Here is a 20,052-nt window from a genome sequence, read left to right as displayed (position 1 = left end):
AAAGAAGGGTATCTACAAATAGCCCCCATTTATCTCAGTTAAAGCCTATGACAGCAGCAATGCTTGTCATACCTTGAGCTGAAAAAATCACATCTGATGCTTCTAGAATACGGCAGTGTCCTGAGCCTGCATTAGCAACAGGACCTGTACTGGCACACGGGCTTCAGCCTTGTGAATGGAGTGGGTGCAGGTGGGGTGCTGGGTGCAAGAGACTGTCTGTATGGACTGGCTTGTGTTTCCACTAGATCAGACACAGCAGAACTACTCTTCATTGACCTTTCAGGTTTCATCTTCTTGAATGCACAAGGTAGCGCAGCAGCATTTTGTGGAGATGTGAGTAGTGGGGGAGGACATGGAGCTGAGGGGGTCAGCAGGGAAGAGACCTGTGATGTTATGTGGCACATCAGACTCAGTAGCCAGGTCCAGCTCTACAGCATGGAGGGATCCAACTCTCCCAGAGACTCCACCACCCCACAATCCATTGCTCCTCAATCTCCCCAGCCCGTGTACATGGACCCCCTTCTAAATGTGGTGCTTCAGCTGCTGGCCCTGGATTAGACACCAGCACACACAGGGCTGTTCACTGAACTCAAAGGTCTCCTCTCCTGCTGCTTGCATCCTCACTTAGGAGTGTCTCAGATACTACCTTGGAAACAAAGAGTTAGTAATTTTCAGTCTTTATTTTAAAAAAATAAACCAATTTTGCTCTGGTACTCTCTGGCTTCCAACCTTCCCCCTCACCCCTGCTCCCATTCCTCTCCCTGGAGCTCTGTCTGCTGTGCACTGCAGCAGCCGCTGGCACAGGGCCCCAGCAAGCACTGGGGATGGGGGTTGGTGCCCTTTTGTGAATGCTTCCTCTTCCTAGGATCCAAGCTGAAAACTGCCCGAAGATGTCTCCTGGTGGCTCTGCCATTTCTGCTTGGGGAGCAAGTCTCAGGCAACTACACTCTTTAAAAAGGGTGTCTGTCTGTCCCTTTCCCTTGGGTGGAAAAGCAAGCCCCACAAAGTTGCTTCTTGCCATGGGTAGAGCCCAGAGGCTGCTGTCCTGCTGGCTGGCTCAGTGCTGGAAGCGTGAGGAGCTGATGTGCGGCTGGTGGAAGGAGTGTGTGGCATAAAGCACTTCAGGAGGTGGTGGAGGGGATGTTAGGATGGAGCAGAGCGGTTCGTGGGAACTCAGCACTGAGGCGAAGTGCTTCATCTCCTCCGTCAGCTGCTTGATCTCCCGGCGCAGGGCAGCATTCTGCCTCTCCAAGTCTTCACTCTCCTGAGGAGACAAAACCACAGCAGCTCTCTCAGTGCAGGAGCCACAGGGATGACCCAGGAACATGGGGGTTGCGGTTCTACACCTCTCAGCCCCACAGAGTTTCCAGAATGACACGTTTCCAGTAAATTTGGCACCAAGCCGGGCCTGGGCAAACCCCACTCCTCCAGCCAGCCGGGCCGGGCGCAGGCGTGATGTTAGCGGCCGCAGCCACAATCCCCATCCCCAGCTTACGAGAAGTGACTGTGCCCCGCTCCCGCCCCAGGTTTCTCGCTCCCTCTCACACATGCACACATCTCAGCCGCTTCCCGGGTTGCGGGGCTGAGGGGAGGGTGTGCTGAATAACCGCTGTCTTTAACCAGAAAACCACCTGCCACAGGAAACCTGTCATTGCCCTGGAAAGAAAAGACTCACTGCTTCCTGCTGGCAGCTGGGGAAACCAGCGGCATGGTGGGGAGGAGGGGGAGATGCTTGAGTCAGAAGAAAAGAGAAACTGAGGCCTCAAAACAACGGAATTAAAACTGTTACTCAGGAGAATAACAACAAAGGGGTTAATAAGGATGCTCAGCCCTGAGATGCGCATCCTGCATTGCAGTCTTTGCTACCTCTACTGCTGTTGCTGAAGTGCAGCCAGCTTCAGGCTGGAGCATTCCAGGCACTGACCACCATGAAGTCAATATCCTAGGCAGGGCCAGAAAAGGAAGGGAGGACACAGTGGTCAGCTCTGTAACTCAGCCAGGAGAGCCAGAGCAGGACCCAGTGCTCTAAGGCCCTGGAAAGCTGCACCACCACCTCAGTGAAGTGAAGCTGCTGCCACACTGACTTCTGCCTGTGCCCGGTCTCTGCACACAGGTTGACAAACACCCAGCAGTTAGTGTCTGTCACAGGAGGAGATCACACAGCAGATGAGCATCTCTCAGATGTGACCATATGCTCTGGAAATCATGACTGACATTGAATCTCAGGAGCTGATGGGAATCACCCAGGGACCTGGAGCCCCAGCCTCCCCGAGACTCATTGCCCTCAAAACATAAGCTACAAAGCCTTGAGGCAGAAGGAACTGCTACCTTCTTTCATACCACCATTGCTCCAGCTGAGCCACGATCTTCTGGACAGAATCTCATCAGAGAATCAAAGCCCCTGATACCGAGCCAAGCAAATGCAAAAAAAGGGAAAGGACCCAGGAGCACAGGGGTCTTTGATCACCAGTAATTAGAAAAACACTAGGACAAATTCAGCAACCATCCTCTACTTGCCTCCCTGAATTTCTCCAGTTGCCTCACAGGATCTAATCTGTCCAAACCAAACTGGGCTTAGCCCCTCTGCTTCTGTTCCTGTGGGAAGGCAAGGAGTGTGTGCTCTTGGTGCTTGCTGAGCAGTAGTATCCTCAAAAGCAGGTTGTTTGTCCTGAGGTCAGCTCAGGCAGGATTTTCCTTCTGAGGGTTCAGAGCTCATATCCACCTCTAGAATTACTTTAAAGAGTGTCTCCTCACCCATCTCAGGCACAGTCACCCAGAACTTTCACTCCTGACATATGTAATGTGATCAGCCTAGAGCCATATCAGCTTCAGAATGATATCAGCTACTGAGAAAACAGTGAAATCTCTGTCTTAAACACAGTTCCAAATATGGACTGAGGACAGTATGTAAGGAGGAAGGTTCAGGAATACTGGCTTCTCAACAATTCTTCCCAAAAATGGGGATCTAGCAGAATATGAAAAACATTAAGTTAAAGGATGGTTCTCTGGAGATGATCCCGACTGCCACTTTTCAAAGGGAAGCTAGGATAAAGATGATCTCTGCCTACTGCAGGCTGTGTGTGCTGCATCCTGCCTGCCAGTGACCCAAAACACATCAGATTGTGCTTAACAATGTGCAAAATGCAAAGGGACCCAGTCCCTCTGCTATGACACTGACCATGCACTCCTGCCTAAACACATAGAGACAGTAGTGACCATCTCTTCTGAAAAGCAGATGCCTGATTCTTCATACTGGGAAGAGCTACAGGGGGGCCAGTGGTACCAGAAGAGGAGAGTGGGATGGCAGTATAAAAACGCAGGAGGGAAAATCCATGCTAAACGACAGGAAAAACCTCCATGTATTGTAGATGTAGAAAAGGAGACAAGTGCTACCATGAAGACATTTAAAAACATGAGAAAATAATTAATGTTTCTTTACCAATGCTGCATAGTGTCTCAGGGCACAAACCAGAAGAGATGGCCTATTCGACTCCATGTTGCACCATCATCCATACCAAAGTGATACTGCCTCAGAAAACAGTCTCTTTTACACTGTCACATCACTTAATAAGTGATGGCATGAAGCACAAACCCAGGGAGAGTCAGCCCAGGTGAGCGTGTGCTTTCATTTAGGTTCTGACTGAACCAATCAGAAGAGGTTAGGAAAGGCAATCAGTACTGTCAGACTGAGAGATAAAGGTGTATTCAAAACTGGCTGCAGAACTCGATGCTTCAGTGGCAGTCGTCCTGGGCTGTGTTACTGAGAGTGCTGACTCTGGCCTCATTTTTCCTGTCCTACCTCAATTCATCTTCTCTCTGAGTCACCAAGGTAAAAGCTTGTTGTCACCTATATGAACCCTCAGTGCCAGGGACAGGGAAGGGTAGGAGTGCTCACCAAGTGCAGAGTGTCTGCTTTCTGGGTCTGCCTCAGGCGGCTCTTCTGGGCAGCAATGCGATTCTTCTCCCTCCTTTGGACTTTCCTCATGTCATCAGAAGAGTCCTAGGGAAACAAGGCATGGAAATTAATGGGGCATCCCCTCCCTTGCCTCGCTCCTGCCAGGCACTGGGTGAAAAAGAGACACAGCATCAGGATAAAGCCATACCCCAGGGATGTGTGATGTTTTTGGCATCCCCACTGCCAGAACAGGGAAGTGAGATACCCTTGGTCATCCCTGCACAGATGAGAAATGATCACTCTCCCTTCACCAAGACACAGGCCTAGGGGATATGGCTTGAGGGACCAGAGTTAATACCTCTCTCCATAACAGATGGTTTTAATTCCTTGAACAGAAAGCTTTTCCCTTGCCTGTCTCTCTGTGGGAATACAGCTCCTTGGATAAACCATCTTCCCAGAGATTCAGAGCCTGTGTTTTTCTCCTTTATTCCCATTGGTCCTACCACTTCTCCATCACCTTTCTCCCGCAGATATTATTTGCTGCAGACCCTTATAATGCAATGTGGCCACACAGAGCTTTTGCATTTTCCCCAGATCTCTTGCTCGAGCTCTCTGATCTCTGTGCTCACTTTATTTCTGGAGTCCCATTGCAATGTCTGCAATGCTGACTGCAAAACTCCCAAGCCTGTTGAGCAGGGCTGAACACAGGTCTCCAACCTCCAGGTCACAAGCTTCATGCCACAGCCATCCTCCACTGAGAAATGGTCCTGATGCTGCCTTCTGACAGTTGAAACCATCACACACTCTTTCATCTTCTGTTTTCATATTGTACTGCCTCTTTTGTGGACTCCATAACATTCACACCACCACTTCCCCACAGGACTGCAAAAACTTGGCCACAAAGTTATCTTCCCAGGCTGTCAGTCTGTCCACATCCTCTCCCCTCTCCACCCCACCCAAGATCCTTTCTTTGAACTTAACTGTTTTATCCTTGCCTTCAATACCTTACAAATGTCTCAGACATAGCAGCTCCCACATCCTGCACCAGGCCAGGTCCCCAATCTTTGGCAATGCCTGTGCTTTATCCCCTTCACTAGCAGGATGCTTTCTTATTTCTAGTTACAAGCCCAAAATCATCTGCATGATAATCCCCAGGTTTCCAAGTAAAGGTTCTTGCTGTTGTTGCCAGCCCCAAAAGAAATGCCAAATGACAAATACAATAAAGCTTATCCAGAAAAGACAATGGAAATAACTCAGACTCCTGTCAGTATCTGCCAGCGAAACAACCAACCATTAAGGTACTCAGTGCAACAAACCAATCTCTCAGTCAAGCATTACAGAGCTGAAATACCTCTGAGGCTGAAGAGAAAACAGAGCCCAAGTGGCCAGGCTTTGCTGGGTCCTGAGCACTCTCAGTGGCAGTAGGAAGCAGGCAGGTTCCCCTGAGCTGTCCTGGTCCATGGCGTGGCAGTGCACACTCAGACTCTTGGCCAGAGCACAGAGTCTCACAATGAACCTTCCTGCCTGCTGCCTGCCTGGCATGTGTTGTGGGACCCACAGTGGCTGGGGGTCCTGGGCCCCCAGTTTCTCCTGGCACAGCCCCAGGTAACCAAATCTCCTCTCTCCACCCATACCCAGCTGGGTGGCTGGGACTCTCAGCTCAGCCCCACATCCCCCTCCCCACAGCTGTTCCTAGAAAGCCCTGCCATACTGCGCTGTGAAAACACCACCAGCCAGTGCCACCTTTCCTCCTGACCACCACAGCACAACTCTCCAGCTGGGGAGAGATGGGGAGAGCTGGAGAAGGGTCCCCCTTTTACCTGCTTGCTGGGAGGGGGAGACTGGCTGAAGCTGCTGGAGTCGCTGCTGTCGGAGCTGTGAGGCATGGCTCCTGTCTCTGGCTCCCAGGGCCTCTTCAGCTTCCTTTCTGCTCTTGGTGTGCCTGCCTTCTCTCTCGTTGCCCTTCCCTCTCCTCTGTCCCCACCGAGATGGTCCTTGGCTTCCCAACACTTGCTCTTCCCAGAGACACACTGTCCTCCTGCCCCAAGCCCTGCCACTTTCTCTGCCTCTTCTCTGCGACTCTGCGCCTTCCCTTTAGGTCTCAGTCTCCTGTGGTTTCTCAGAACCTTGGGGATGTAAGCTGAAAGTCACGTGACCGGAAACTTTAAGGCGAAGAAGAAAAGTTACAGAAGAAAAATGAAACAAAAAAACAAAAAAGAAAAAAAGAAGAAGAATGAGGTAGAAGGGAAAAAAACACATCTGGGAAAAACGAGCTTCAAAATAGTCTAAAAAACCCCTGAAAAACACCTTCAGGTGGTTGAAAAACACCTAGATGGGCTTTCTCTGAGATAAACAGCACAGATGGAAAGAAAGAAAAGCCCCAGCTCTGGCTGTGAAACCTGGACCCTCAAAGGAGGGCAGTGTGGAGGAGGTGCTGCTGGGAGCCCCAGAAATTCCAGGGGCACTGCACACTGTGCCAGCTTGCACAGGCAGGAGGTTGGGTCCAGTCTTGGGCAGCTGGGGAAGTTCCCAGGCAGCCATCCACCTCCCCACAACCCACCACCCTGCACCCCCACCACCACTGATGTGGGTCCTGAGGATGGGTACCCACAGCAGGTGTGACGTAAACACCCTGTGTGCAAACAGGCTTGCGTGTGTGTGATGAAGCATCACCCCTATCTAAGAAGAAAGGCTTGGGATCGTAGAAGCTTTGGACTGGTTTTGGCAGTACTGGTATTTTCTATAAAGAAAAGATCTTTAGCACTTTACAACATTCATCAGTATCTGACCACTGGTCCATAAAGGCATTATTAACCCTGGCACATAAATCAAAGTACTGTTAAAGTAGTGGTCTATGAATTCAGAAGCTAAACCTGAGACCTAATACTCCACACCATCGTATGAGCTTGGCTACACCCCAGGAGATGTCAGATTTTCATGCAGGTGTTCTCACTCTTTGCCTGCTCCCCACAGCTGACATTAAGATTTGGGACAGGCCTATGGGGAGACTGGAGCCTTATGGAATCTTGGAGATTGTTTGCTTGCTATTCTCCCTTTTCCAGCACCTAATGTGGGCATGGCCCATGCAGACAGTAGCAAAGAGAAGCTGCTTTGCATCCTCTTGTTACTCCCCTGTTCTGTGCTGTGTGGGACATCCTTAGTACATCCTTACTACAAGCCTCAGTTGACTGAAGACATGCAAGCAGCCCCTGTGACACCAGTATTTCAGGAGTGCTCCCAGTGGACCCCAAACTTGTGGCTCTGGAGGTGACAGCGCAGGAGCAGGAACTGCCAGTGAAGGAGCCATTTGCTTTCTGATCTGCTCATGACAGCACAGCCAGCAGGATGGACCAGGAGACGTGCCAACAGGCCCTCCATCCACAGACAGCAGCACACATCTCTGGAGTGTCCAAGTTCTCACATGTGCCATGAGGAGCAGATATAGAAACAGGCATGGAACCCATCCAGAGTAACCCACTTCTGTGGAAATCAGCAATTCCCAGTTCTAGGCTACTGGTTTTCATTGCATATTGGCATTTTGGTTGAGTTTCTCCCGCCACAAGCAGGAGGAGCAAGCAAGTCTCAGCAGCGGGGCATCAGCAAGGGCACTTGAGATGTAGGTGTCATTGGGGTAAAACTATTGGCAGGTTTGGTTTTGCAGCCATTTTGGCCCATTTCCCTCTTTAGAAACATCCTGTGGCACTGGTGCACTACCCTTGGCCCTATCACCTGAACGTTTCACAGCCTGGAGTGTATCTTTTCTTCCAGTGTGTTGTAGGGAAGCACTGGGATCCTCCACACTTTCAAATGTGAGGGTCTGCTTGCTCAGCAGGAGCCACCCTGAGGGGCCCATCACCCGTCAGTGCAGCCCCTCTGTAGCTGGCAGGGCTTCTCTGGGAATGGAGCAGCCAAAGGTAGAGACAAGGGGCTCACAGGGCACTGAGTTCAGGACTCCAGAGGCGCTGGCTGGCAGCAAAAGCATTCACTTGCTGCTTTGCTACACTTCCTTTGCACTCTGTGACCCCACAGGGCACTTCCTTTCCAGGAAGCACACCGATGGATTCCTGCTCTCCCGAGGAAACCCACACTCCTCTGATGGCAAGCAAGGTCTCAGAGGCAGGCTGACCCACCCTGCTTTGTAGACTCCTATTGCTCAGGCCAGGACAGAGGGAACTCCTTCCTCAGGGAAAATTATTTCTGTTCCATTATTGGGGTTATTTAGCTGAATTCCCTCCTTTTGTCTCCAGTGAGGCTGGTGGCTGAGGGGAGGCAATGCAGCAAGTGCAGTGGCCAGAGGCTCTGCAGGGAAGCTGGGTGGCCCAGCTGGAGCTGTGCCATCAGTGCAAAGCTGATCAGAACATGGCTATAGCAAAGGGTATTCTTTCATCCATAGGAGTAAAGTTTTGATCTGCACCCTGGTCTGTCCAGAGCTGGACTTCTATTAACATCTGATGGAGAGACCTCAGGAGAGTGACAGTAGAAGAGGGTTTGGACACCTGTATTTGCTGAGCAGTAGTAAGAGAGCATCCCTCTTCCCTCCTTGCCCAAGCACACTCCTCACTCTCAAGCTAGCTACGATGTTAGTGAATTCCTGTCTCCTGTGATCAATGAATAAGTGTGTTGTAAATGAGACAGTATCTCCATGCAGGACAGTGGGCAGAAGCTTCACAGCTCTCCCCTGGACTAAGCAAGACCCATCCTGCTTCCCTGAGGCCATGCCCCATGCTGTTCCTTTGGAGAAAGCTGCAATCCCTTGTCCCAGAACAGCAGAAACCACCTGTGGGGCTCCAGCAGTGTCTGCTCAGAGCTCTCCTGATGTTGCCCTGGGCATCTTCTGCAGGCACAAGATGAGGAGCTGGTATTCTGCTGCCCCTCTCTAGGATCTCCCTCTCCCCTCCTACAAAGGCAGCTTCAGAAGCCAGCATTCTAATTGATTTAGGTGACTAAATTTACACCCTGAAAAGCATCCCATGAGTTTCTCTCTGGGATCATTTAGGTTTCTTGGACATAATTATAGTAGCTGTGTAGCCACTGTCAGTGGCACCAGATGAGCTCATGAGTGTTAGATTACTGCCATATGGCAGCATATTGGCTTGATGAAGCAGGGGTGTTTTCAGAGGGTTTTAGGGTTAGAGTGGGGCCATCCCATTCTGCATTTGTGCCTTCTGAATAACAGCAGGAACTGCTGAAGGAATCCTGTTTTCTCTGGGACAGACAGAGTGGCTGCAGAGACTCTGGAGGCTGAGCTTAGTGTGGTCTCAGCTGCCAGAGAAATAATTTGAAAGCGGTAAGATGCAGTTCAGCCAGAACAAAGGCAAATGTAAAGCAAAGCAAGTTGTAGGCAGAAGAGCTGGGGAATAACCAACTGGGCAGCAGAATGGCAGGGAAAAATCTGGGGGTTGCAGAGCTTCCTAAGCTGCAGCTTTGCCAGCAGCATGGAGGTGTCACAAAGGGGCTGAGCATTGGGTGCAAGGCAGAGGAGACAACCGCCCTGCGCTGCCTTTGCAGGGCTGGGACCCCTTAAGAGGTCCAGAAGTGGAAAAATCCAGGAGGAATCAATACAAAGAATAAATACATAGAAATCTTGCACTAAGAGAAAGGAGTGAAGAAGCTGGGTCCGTTTAACCTAGAAAACAAAAGTCTTGAGGGAGGGAAGTGGGTGGGAAGGAAGGAGCAGCCTTTGATATGTTGTAATGGAAAGGGTGATCAGCTGTTTTCTGTGCAACCAGCAAAGGGTAAGAAGCAACAGGCTCCAACAGCAGCAGGTCTGCACGTTCAGGTCTGAGGTTCGAGGTAAGATGAGGTTAGGAAAACCTTGGGATGGGCAGTTCAAGAAACTTACTCAAGGCCCTTCATATGAAATGGCTGTGAACAAGTCTTTGTTGGAAAGGGTCCAGGTTGAATCCTGCCTGTGTGGGATGGGTAAGAGTTATGTTCCCAGGGTTTAAATAAGGCAAAATAAAATTTAAAGAAAATAATATGAAGACTGGCTCCTCAAAGCCCAGAGAGCACATGAGGCCTTTCTCAGCCTTATTTGCAGCCAGTGCCTTTACCCCCAAAGCCCAAAAAGATTTCTACGTTCTACCTGTGCAGTTTCCTCAGCTCCATGGTTGCTAGAGCTTTTTTGTTAACCTGCTACTCCAGCCCCCTTACCTGCTGCAGGCTTAGAACACCAGCATTTAAAACTGCATCTTACCCCATCCTGCATCCTTACCCCAACTGCATCTCACCCAATTTTTTGCATGACCATTCAGTGCATATTGCTGTTTAAAAATCAAACCTAGAGCAGCTACCAACTTTAGCCTCCCATAAACCACCAAGGTTGTTTCTGCTTTGCATGTAGCATTTTATGCAAATATTTTTCTCCAATATTTGGACAATTGCAACATTTTGCTTATCATTCCCCACATGAGTTTAAAGACTCGCATGGGATTCAGTACTTATAAGAGATGTTAAGTGAATGCTGGTGTTGAACAAAGTCCTTGTTTTTTTCCTGAGAAGCTTCTGGCATGTCCTATTCTTTCAGCATGTCAGTCCTGTCTGTGACTTGAAGAGTTTCCCCAGCCTGGCTTGTGTCCATCACCAGGGCTGTTTCATCAAGCAAGCTGAGAGAGTATGAGAGCTTGGTTGTGGCAGGAGCACTCAAGCACAGTCCCACCAAATTCATCCCACCTAGCAGAGAGCAAATGCCAATCACATGAACACTTCCAGTCCTTACTGGATGAAGGCTTCCAGGATGAAAGAAAACAGGTGATCTACACCCCAAATGTCTAATCACTCAGCTGCGCACATACACGATTCTCCAGGTCAGCAGATCCCAAATCAGCAGAGTACATCTATTGAAGACATCTCTCATTATTGCCTCTAGAGGCGTTCTCAATCCTCTGAGATCTGGTCAGGAATGAACCAGACCACCCAGCCACACTGAATGCACACACTCCTGGGGCAATGAAAAGGCTCAGCTGCCAGACACCCCCCCGTCAGCCAAGAGCTTCTTTGCTTCCGCTGCCTGAGGCTGAGCCCACCGGCTGAACTATCCAAGCGCGTGGATGGGGCGTGCATGGGGTGCAGATGTTGTCTGACGGTTTGACTCATCTCGCTGGCAGTCTCGTTCTGTGATGATGGGGAAGGCCCAAAGAGGAAGGGCAGTGACCCGTTTAACCAGAAGGGTTGATCCACCCAGGGGTAGACTTACTGGTGCTGGTAAGGGGCCATAGCCACAGCTTCCTTCATGCTGCCCAGCGTGCACATTTACAGGCTACACAAGGGCAGGAGAGACACGTGGCTCTCCAACCCTGTCACCAGAGTGACCAGGCTTGGGCCTCTGCTAGTGCTGCAGCAAATCCAACCACAGCAACTAAACAGCAAAGATTTTGCTCCCAGAGGATGGCTACAGCATGATGGGGCATTTGATATTCACTGGGCATTTATTACAGCCCTGCCCTATGGCAGAGGGTGAATGCCTTACTTATCTCTTAAATTAATACATGACTTTGAAGTGTATCATATGGCTGCCCCATTATTCCATTCAAAGGAAAAATGTTCTTCAACGCTACCCACCACTATAAGACATGTTCAAGCCACTCAAGGATTGAGTACAGCTTATTTCTGGTATGTTCTCGCAGCTAGACTCTGAAACACACATCTCATCAGGAGATGACTATGAACAGCATCCACACTAGTAGTGTAATCCTGCCCCAATGGGACCTGTCATGTTTTGGCTTAGAGGAGTCCATATATTGGTTCTCCCTTAACCCCTACCTCATTTGGTGGGAATAAGTGCTTCCCAAGCCCTTCAATTCACACAGCATGGTGTTTAGCACAAGTAGCTGGGCACTTGTGCTCAGGTTATGCCTGGTGCTCATATAAGCAGTGCTGGAGCATGGTGCATCAGAGGGGGCACAAGGGAGGACAGCAGCATGGAGCAGAACAGCTGTGGAGAAGAGGGCAGGGGACCTGTGCAGAGGGTAAACTTGGCACCCGCGCAAATAGTGCTATAGTGCTGATTGGCTATGCTGCACTGGCAGAGTTATCAAGACCCACACCAATGTCTGTACGCCCCATCTGCCCTGGGCACTGCTCTGGCACAGGCTGCTGCAGCCCTGGCTGGCACGCCTGGCTCTGCCTTGCTGGCAGCTCCCGGGGACAGAGTCTGCCTGGAGTGGGCTGCCAGGGGAAGCAGTGGTGGAGCTGAGACCCTGCCCTGTGCCTGGCCCATCCCCCTGAGCCCCAGCTGGCTCAGGGCTCCTCAATGCCTCTTTGAGAGAAATACGTCAAGGGAGGTTTGTGGTCCATTGCCCAGACAAGGGCAATGACCAGCTGGCTATTTCAGAGGGCTTGTGAACCCCAACAAGTTCCCCAGGGAGCTCAGAGAGAAGGAGGGGGGGGCGGGGGCAGTTTCAAATGACCACTGACCCTGTGCTTTCCACATTCACATTTAAGTGACCTGCCACCACGGAGATGCTCCTTACACAGCCCCCTGAGGCATGGGTGCTTTTCCTGCAGCTTTGGCAGTGGCTTCCAGTGCCTGTGCCCAGACAGAAATGACTTTCAGCCTCATAGTGGGACATTGTCCTCAGAAGTGCTTTGGAGGTGGAATGAGGAAGAAGTGATGCACCCTAAGCTGTGCCAGCAGTGCTGTTGCAAGGCCCTGGCTTGAAGAGCCAGTCCTCTTCCTGTCACTAATAACTGCCAACACTGACATCAAAGAGGGGACAGAAAAAAGACAGAAACTCCTTCCAACCCTTCTTTACCGGAACCCCAAAGTAGGTGCCCAAGAACCATATCATCTTCTATCTGTTTTAATACAATTTTTTTAGCTTGAGTTTTGGGCATCCATGTTTTTTATATCTTTGAAACTGTTGGCCTACAGGGCATCTTGTCCACCTGCACAAACCAGTTTGTTGGCTCTGTGAGAAGTGTGTCAGTTTACCAGTTTGAAATGAGTTGTCTTTCCATTTCTTTGAACATCTTGTGAGGGGGTGAGCAGGGGAACAGACTTATCTCTAAGCCAGGCATTTCTCTGCACATCTCTATCACGGGGCATTTCACTAGTTTCCACTCTAAACTAGAGGGACTTTTAGTCTTCGCTTAGGGAAATTTTCCTGCTGCCCTGATTTAGGTCAGCACCCATCTTTGGATACCTTCTGCTTCCACAGCAGGGCAACCAGAAGCAAACACAACACACTAGGGAAGCTGTCCCTCACCTGTCTACAATGACATTATGGTTATAAAGAATGGAAGTGCTCTTCCTCACCCATTCCTCCTGCAGTCTTCCTCCACTGCTGCACCGTGAGCGAGACCCAGAAAGTAGCTCTACCCTGAATTTGGAGTGCAGCCTTGAACTCATTGGCACCCTAATCAACATCAGCTAGGTGCCAGCTGATGCTTTAGGCATGCTGCAGTGTGGCTGGAAGAAATGCTGAGGTGCTGCTACCCCAGCATACAAATCCTGACACTGAGCAGCCCCAGCCCAGGCAGCCCCAGTAGATGGTTGCTGTTAGGTGAAGAAATATGTCACCAGGCCCTTCCATGTCACACACGGGGCGGCCCAGCAGGGTACACTGGAAGACTGTGTTGCTTCTAAAACTTGTGCAATCCACAGGTGTCCTACAGGCAGCCCAGTGGGTGCCTGCAGCCACATTTAAGTCAGCTCTGCACCTCTCCCTCAGACACCTCAAACCTGCACCTGGGAGATTTTGTCTCAAGCAGTGAGTTTGGTTTTGACAGCCAGTTATGATGGCAGCATGGGGTGCCATCATCCTGCCATGTCACACAGCCGTGCCATCATTCTGCCCCATCACACAGTGGTGTCATTGTCCTGCCTGTCACACAGCAGTGCCAGCACCTTGACTACCTTAGCCACTCACCCATCATCTGCTGTCTGGAGCTGGAGAATGAAACAGGTCATTTTGCTTACAGGGAAGGTCTGCACAGAAGACAAGGGATGCCTCTTTCAGCAAATTCTGTGTAATGCAGCAGTGAATCTGCTGGTACCCATGGAGTTTGCCTATGTCATAGTAGCCTTCAGCCCACCTACTGAGAGGCACTTGCTGGTACCCACAAGTTAGCTCTAGAGTAACTCTCCTCTTGCTAACTGTCTGGTCACCACACATTCAGCACCACCTTGCAATGAGCTGTCAGTAGACCTTCTATTCACAACCAGAAACTCCATGTTAGCCTGCCCAGATGCTCCACTGGATTTGGGGCCTGTGGACTTGTGACAAAGCCTTGGTCACTTTCCCCCAGAGGTCCCTTGGCCATTTCAGCACAAGCAGGTGTCCAGCAAATCCAACCAGTCTGGGTGCTGCTGCTGGAACTGGGGCCATGGCAAAGCAGAGGCAGGAACTGCAGTGTCAGGAGTCAGGACTTCCCCTGACAATGCCACAGATGACAACTCAGCAAGTTCATTCTGCAGAAACTAGATAACATCAGCACAGGGAGGTGGTTACTGGCAAAGGATCCTGTTCCTGAAGCTTCATCTGAGACGTGACAGATGTCTGCAGTGAGAAATGGCTGGGCACAAAGACCTAAATGCTGCTTCTGCTGAGACCCAGGCAGGCTTCTGGAAGTAGCTTCCTGCTGTAATCTTCTTGGAGCTCCAGCTCACTCTGCTGGTAGCCACACCTGAAAAAGCCCCTCACCTTGCTAACACGGGGCCATCTTGTCTAGCAGAGTCCCTGGAGCTGAACAGATATATGGCGCTGTCAGCCCTAACCACTGTGGCCCACCTTCTGCCTCCAGTGACAAGAGTTTTTTCTCCTTCTCAGGGACTAATCTTTCCCCAAACCCTACGGTACCCGGTTCACACTCTGTGCATGGACAGCTGGACACAAGGCTGGAGAGGGGAAAGCCATTCCTTTACCTACGGAGAACTGAGAGCCTGTCTGCACAGAGACATTCAGAATGGCTAAACTGTATTAAACTTGGAAGTGACTGACATGCAGTAAACCCCTTGGCAGATGCTCTTATTCATAATTAAAGTGGCTAGGTACAACTGGAGTCATTCTCTCCCCCCTGGACAGACTTTGCTCTCAGAGAGCTAATCACCACGGGCAGTCTTACTGCCTGCTCTGCCAAATGCATCCCCTGTGCTGGAGTCTGCTTGAGCTGGTCACACTGCTTAAAAAAACAAAACAGAATAAACCCACTTTAACTCAGCAGCAGGGCATCTGGTGAAGTATTTTACACCACTGCACTAGCCCACTACTTTAGATAGTTTGGATTAACTTCCTGTGCACCCTGACAGACAAATCCAAAGCCTCAGTGATGTTAAGCTCTCTCATCCCACGACCACACACTGCATCTGCAAACAAGCTCCAACCCAAACCTGGCCCCAGGAAATGCCTGGACTGCAGAGCCTGGTTTTGGTCTGTGCCGCCCTGCCAGCCCCAGCCCCAGCTTCTCCTCTGACCTCTCTCCACAGGTGCTGTGAGGAGCTGAAATGTGTCTGCGCTGGGCAGGAGACCCAGCTGAGTGCAGGCAGAGCCATTGAGGCTGCCTCAGGCACCGAGGCTTGGGGAAGCACCGCAGGCACCGGCGGCACCTGGAATGAAAATCTGGGTGTAGTGGGGGAGCCAGCCTGAGCTGGCAGCTGGTCCTGAGCCTCTGCTCCAGAGGACTCAGCTGCAGAGAAAAGGCAAATCTCAGCAGTGCTGTCATGGATTCCAGCCCTTCCCGGCAGCCCTGCCAGCCAGGTAGACCTTGGAGGTGCTGAGGAGGATTTTTTCATCAGACAGAAAGGGCTAGTGGCAGAGCCACTGCCAGCGAGCTCCCTGCCAGTCAGGATGTTTCCACCTCTGACAGCATCCTCCCGGCCCTCCCCTGTTATTCCAGAGAGATGGCCCCACCCCAGCCATATGGTGCAGGGGGCTCATGCCCTTAACTGGGGACAAATGACCCACCTGGCTCTGCCCTTCAGGGCAGTTTTCTGAGCCCAGCAGGAGCATGGTGCTTTCACAGGGACAAGGGATGCCCATGATGCCATTCCCACAGCTGGTATCTGCCTCCCGCTATCTCACCCCCATGCCCTGACCACCAGAAACCAGTGATTACAAATAAGCAAAGCACACACAAAGGCATGGGCAGCCAGGTGGTGTTTCCAGTCCCAGGGAAGCAACCAGTTGTTTTGTCTCATTTTTCTGTCATCCTGGCAGCGCAGGAGTTCTCCCTGACTCTGGTCCTGCTGGACCTAGCACTAGTGCCACTCAGCACAGTCTGACACCAATGGTAATCAAAGCAGTTTCTGTGTCTTTTGGTAAATACCAAGGCTGGGGATTTGGGGGCCTTGTTTTTCAGCAAGTTTAGTAGAAGAACCAATAAGGAAAAAGACAGATGAATACCTGCTGCCCTTGGTTCAAAATGAAACAAGAGAGGTAGGTCACTGGCAAAGATTAGTTAATACCACTCACCGCAGGGTCATGGAGTTGCCCTCAGCCCCTCCCAAGAAGGGCAGAGGAGGCAGCTTTTCAAGCACAAAGTGAGAACGATGCTATAAAAAACTGCAAAGTGGTGGCCTCCAAGCATCTTTTTCCCATGAGTGGCCATGGGCTTGAGGGCTGGATGCCCTTGGATCTGGGACCACATGGAGGCACGGGCACCTGTGGGGGAGGAGGGCACAGCAGATGGGGAGAGGGTAAGGAGGAAAGGAGGGGAGCCATGACCTGGCTTTGAGGAGCACAGTGGGCTGTGTAATCACTCTGAGTTGCAGGAGAGAGGGATGAGGAGCTGGCAAGACTAAGGATCCTTGTAGGAAAAACAGATTCCTGCTGCCCATGGGCCCTGATACTTGCCAGAGGTCCGTCAAGAAGGAAGTGTGGAGTGCTTACACCCACCCACAATAGCTGGGCCCTCAGCCCATCACTCCTGCACTGCCTCAGGACTTTTGTCCTTTTGGGACAAAGTTGCACTTTTCTTTTCCTAGGGGAGAAGACATGAGAGCGGCTTTGTGGAAGGAACTGGGGGTTGCATGTGAAGGACAGCAAGAAACTGAGACAGGCATCTAAGCAATCGAAATGTGATAGGGCTCATTTGCCTGGACTTCAGGAAAAATGTGTTATTATGCCCTGGGGAAAGGTCCTGCCCAAACTGGTGGGTGTGGGATGGAACACAAGGTTTACAGCCTAAATGTGGAGCTCACAAAACAGGAGATGGGCATGAGCTGAGGGGGACTGTGGGCAGCTTGAGAGCTACTGATGGTGATCCCACTTGTTAAGCCACCTCAGGTATCTTGCAAGCAGAGGAGTCTGCAGGTAAAACAGCTAGGAAGCACAAGTGACACCAGGTAGATTCGTGTCAGACACGCCTCTGACAACAACCATCTTACACTGCGGGACTGCACCACAAGCCACAGCATCACAGAAGTCGGAGAGAACCTTTAACAGGGCAGACTCATCTTCCAATAGAGCAGGTTGCTCAGAGCTCCGTCCAGCCTGAACTGGATCACCTCCAGGGATGTGGCTTCCACAGCTGTTCCAGTGTCTCATCATCCTCATCATAAAAAGTTCCTTCCTGATACATCCGCTTTCAGTTTAATTAAATCTGTTGCCCCTTGTCCTATCACTACCTGAGGCAGTACAGTAACTACAGTAACTACCAGCCCTGGTTAAAGTTCCCTATCCATCGTTCTCGTAAGCCCCCTTGAACACTGCAAGGCTGCAACAGGGTCTCCCCGGAGCCTTCTCCTCCTCGTCCTCAGGCCGGTAACTCCGCCGCTCCCCGCCTGTCTGCACAGCAGAGGTGCTCCAGCCCGCTGCCCGTTCCCGTGGGCCTCCTCAGGACCTGCTCCCACACCTCCTGTCTCTCGCGGGATCCCCCGGAGCGGGAGGCAGTGCTGCAGTCGGGCGCTCAGGAGGGCACAGGCAGGCGGCTCCGGGGTGAGACGGGACAGGATGGCGGGGGGGGCTCGGTCGCTGCACGGCCCCGAGGAGCCCCTGCCGGGCCCGCCCCGCCCGGTACTGCTCCCGCCGGCAGGGGGCGCCCCGGACCCCGACCCGCCGCTCGCGGCTGCGCAGCGCCTCCTACCGGCGGGCCGCGCTCCCGCCGTCCCCGCCCTGGGTCCCGCCACCTGGCGCTGTGGGGAGCGCGGGGGGATCCTTCCCGGGGCCACAGCGGCCCCTGGGGGTTTCCAGAGGGCGGTCGCAAGAGGGAAGTGGCGAGGCAGAGGCGCGGGAGAGCGGAGGGCAGAGGGAGGCGGGCAGCAGGAGGCTGCGTGCTCCGCAGGCCCGCGGGAGGTGCGCGGCGCAGCCGCCCGCCGGTGCTCTGAGCAGAGCGTGTACCCCCAGCTGAGCACCGCCGAACCTCAGGCCGGCCCAGCAGCCCGTAAGGCACGAGGTCAGCACACCCGTAGCTGCAGCGGGGCTGCCGACTCCCGGGCTCCTGTGCCCGGTGCCACGCTATCTGGAACCAGCTGTGGGGGACCCACGGGTCCGTCTGTGTGCGCACCGTCAGGGCTTGGGGCTCAGCCTGGCGAATGGATGGACCGGGAGACACGGGGCTGGCAGCAGCTTCACGTCTGTCGTTCTGTCAGTTCCAGCACGCCTGGCACCAAGCCCTGTCACAGAAGCACACGGTACCATCAGCTCTGCTCTGCTAAAGGCCCGCGGTGCAGCCAGCACTGGCTACGTGGGGCTGGGATGGCCAGAAGGCATCTGCCTGACGCTGGAGAAGCTTCCCTTCTGTTTTCTGAGCAAATTCCCATTATCAGCTCTTCCGTGAAGGGGATCCAGGTGAGAGGATATTGCCACAGGTACAACTGTTGCTCTTATGGGTTTGGGAGCACAGAGCATGGAACAACATGGGCTGTGCCTGGCATGCTCATGCCCTAGAGATGCAACTATAATGCAGCACCCTGAAAGGTGTCCAGCAGGACCACCTGTCCCATAGCAGTATTTGTTCCTCTGCTGGAGAGGACACATGATACCAGAGTCAGGAACAACAAATAGACCATATCCTATAGGGATGAGGGGGGGTTTTCAGGACAGGGCTGAGCAGCAACGGAGCCTTTTCCACTCCACACCTACAGACTCTGGCTTCCAGAACAGAAACCCAAACCCTCTGTTTTAACTTCATTGATTCACAGCCTAACCAAGTCCCCTGAAAAGAAATGCTCTTAACTGAGTGCCAAACCCCTTGGTACTGACTGGAGTGCAGCACAAGGCTGTTTGGAGGATATACAGGAGACTGAACAAAACCTCATCTGGGCACTGCCAAAGCTCAGAAAGCTCCTGTCTGAGCCTTGGCTGGAGTATTGAACTGATACAGATACACCATTCTTCTGCAGCTGCCCTTGCTAGCTGCTTCTAGCATGCCTGATTTCAGAGGGCACCTTGCATAGCTCTTCCGAGGCAGCTGTTTTCATAGCAGGAAGCTTTACTGCAGTGTGGCCACTTGCCAGAGAAGGGCCATTGCTGGCACCCGTGGCTCTACCTGTGGTGCTGGAAGGTGTGTGGCACGTGGGTAAGGATTCCCCACACAAGGAAATAAATGCACAGACTCACCACATGGGCAAAAAGCATGAGATGCCTTTGGCTGGACCATCTGATGTCCCACTGGGAGCTCCCACTGACCATCAGAGAGGAAACTGGTATTTGCAGGAACCTGGAAACTCCTAAACATGTACACCTTGCAGAAGGAAATAAAGTTTTGAAGAGGGAAGCAGGCCCAGAAAGATCTCTGCATCCTTTCAGCAGAGTTCAATGAGAGGCATAGTGTTCCTCAGAAGTCTCAAGATTGGCTCCTGGCAACAGCTGAAAAATGGGTCAGGTCTGAGCCATTGCTGCAGTGTCTGGGCAGAAGGAAATGCAGAGGGACAGCTGCCCAGCTTCAAGGGCTGCACAGTAGGCTGTGGCTGCTGGGCCAGACACTGCTTTTCTCCACCAGCTTTGTTTCAGATCCTGACCTTGCACACCCCTCTAGAGCACCTCAGCCAACAAATTCTCCCAGGTCAAAAACTTTGGCTGTAACAGAACTAGCATGCTTCACACTGTATCAGGCAGCTGGCAACCTTTTGGGAGGTCTTAAAGACAGAAGCTGTGGAAAGGAATGGGAAATCCAGGAATATGAGGCAGGGAAAGGACTAATGCCAGACACCCCTAGAAGTTCAGGGCTCGGTAAGGAGGCTACAGAGCAGAAAACACACACTAGAGAAGCAGTCATGT

The 20,052-nt window shown here is 51.9% G+C and overlaps 1 protein-coding gene across 1 annotated transcript; it reads right to left on the bottom strand.

Annotated features, from left to right (window-relative positions):
• Positions 1-706: 706 nt before the first annotated feature.
• BATF (basic leucine zipper ATF-like transcription factor) lies at positions 707-5,803 on the bottom strand. The gene is made up of 3 exons (XM_008505205.2): positions 5,716-5,803; positions 3,896-4,000; positions 707-1,264 (listed from the first exon to the last, which is right to left on the bottom strand). Exons 1-3 carry the CDS (start codon positions 5,779-5,781, stop codon positions 1,058-1,060), a joined length of 378 nt encoding a protein of 125 aa, XP_008503427.2. The 5' UTR covers positions 5,782-5,803; the 3' UTR covers positions 707-1,057.
• Between the last annotated feature and the right edge of the window lie 14,249 nt (positions 5,804-20,052).

This window comes from Calypte anna, chromosome 5A (genome assembly GCF_003957555.1).
Source record: "Calypte anna isolate BGI_N300 chromosome 5A, bCalAnn1_v1.p, whole genome shotgun sequence".
NCBI lineage: Eukaryota > Metazoa > Chordata > Aves > Apodiformes > Trochilidae > Calypte > Calypte anna.
Note: the sequence above shows the minus strand (reverse complement) of the source record. Positions and strands in the feature narration are given on the sequence as shown.

What these genes read in the sequence shown, in the direction of transcription:
- BATF (XM_008505205.2), bottom strand. Translation starts at nt 5,781, where the DNA reads ATGCCTCACAGCTCCGACAGCAGCGACTCCAGCAGCTTCAGCCAGTCT. An exon ending in CTCCCCCTCCCAGCAAGCAG is followed by an intron (nt 4,001 to 5,715) that starts GTAAAAGGGGGA and finishes TTGTTTCCCTAG; the next exon opens with GACTCTTCTGATGACATGAG. An exon ending in AAGCAGACACTCTGCACTTG is followed by an intron (nt 1,265 to 3,895) that starts GTGAGCACTCCT and finishes TTGTCTCCTCAG; the next exon opens with GAGAGTGAAGACTTGGAGAG.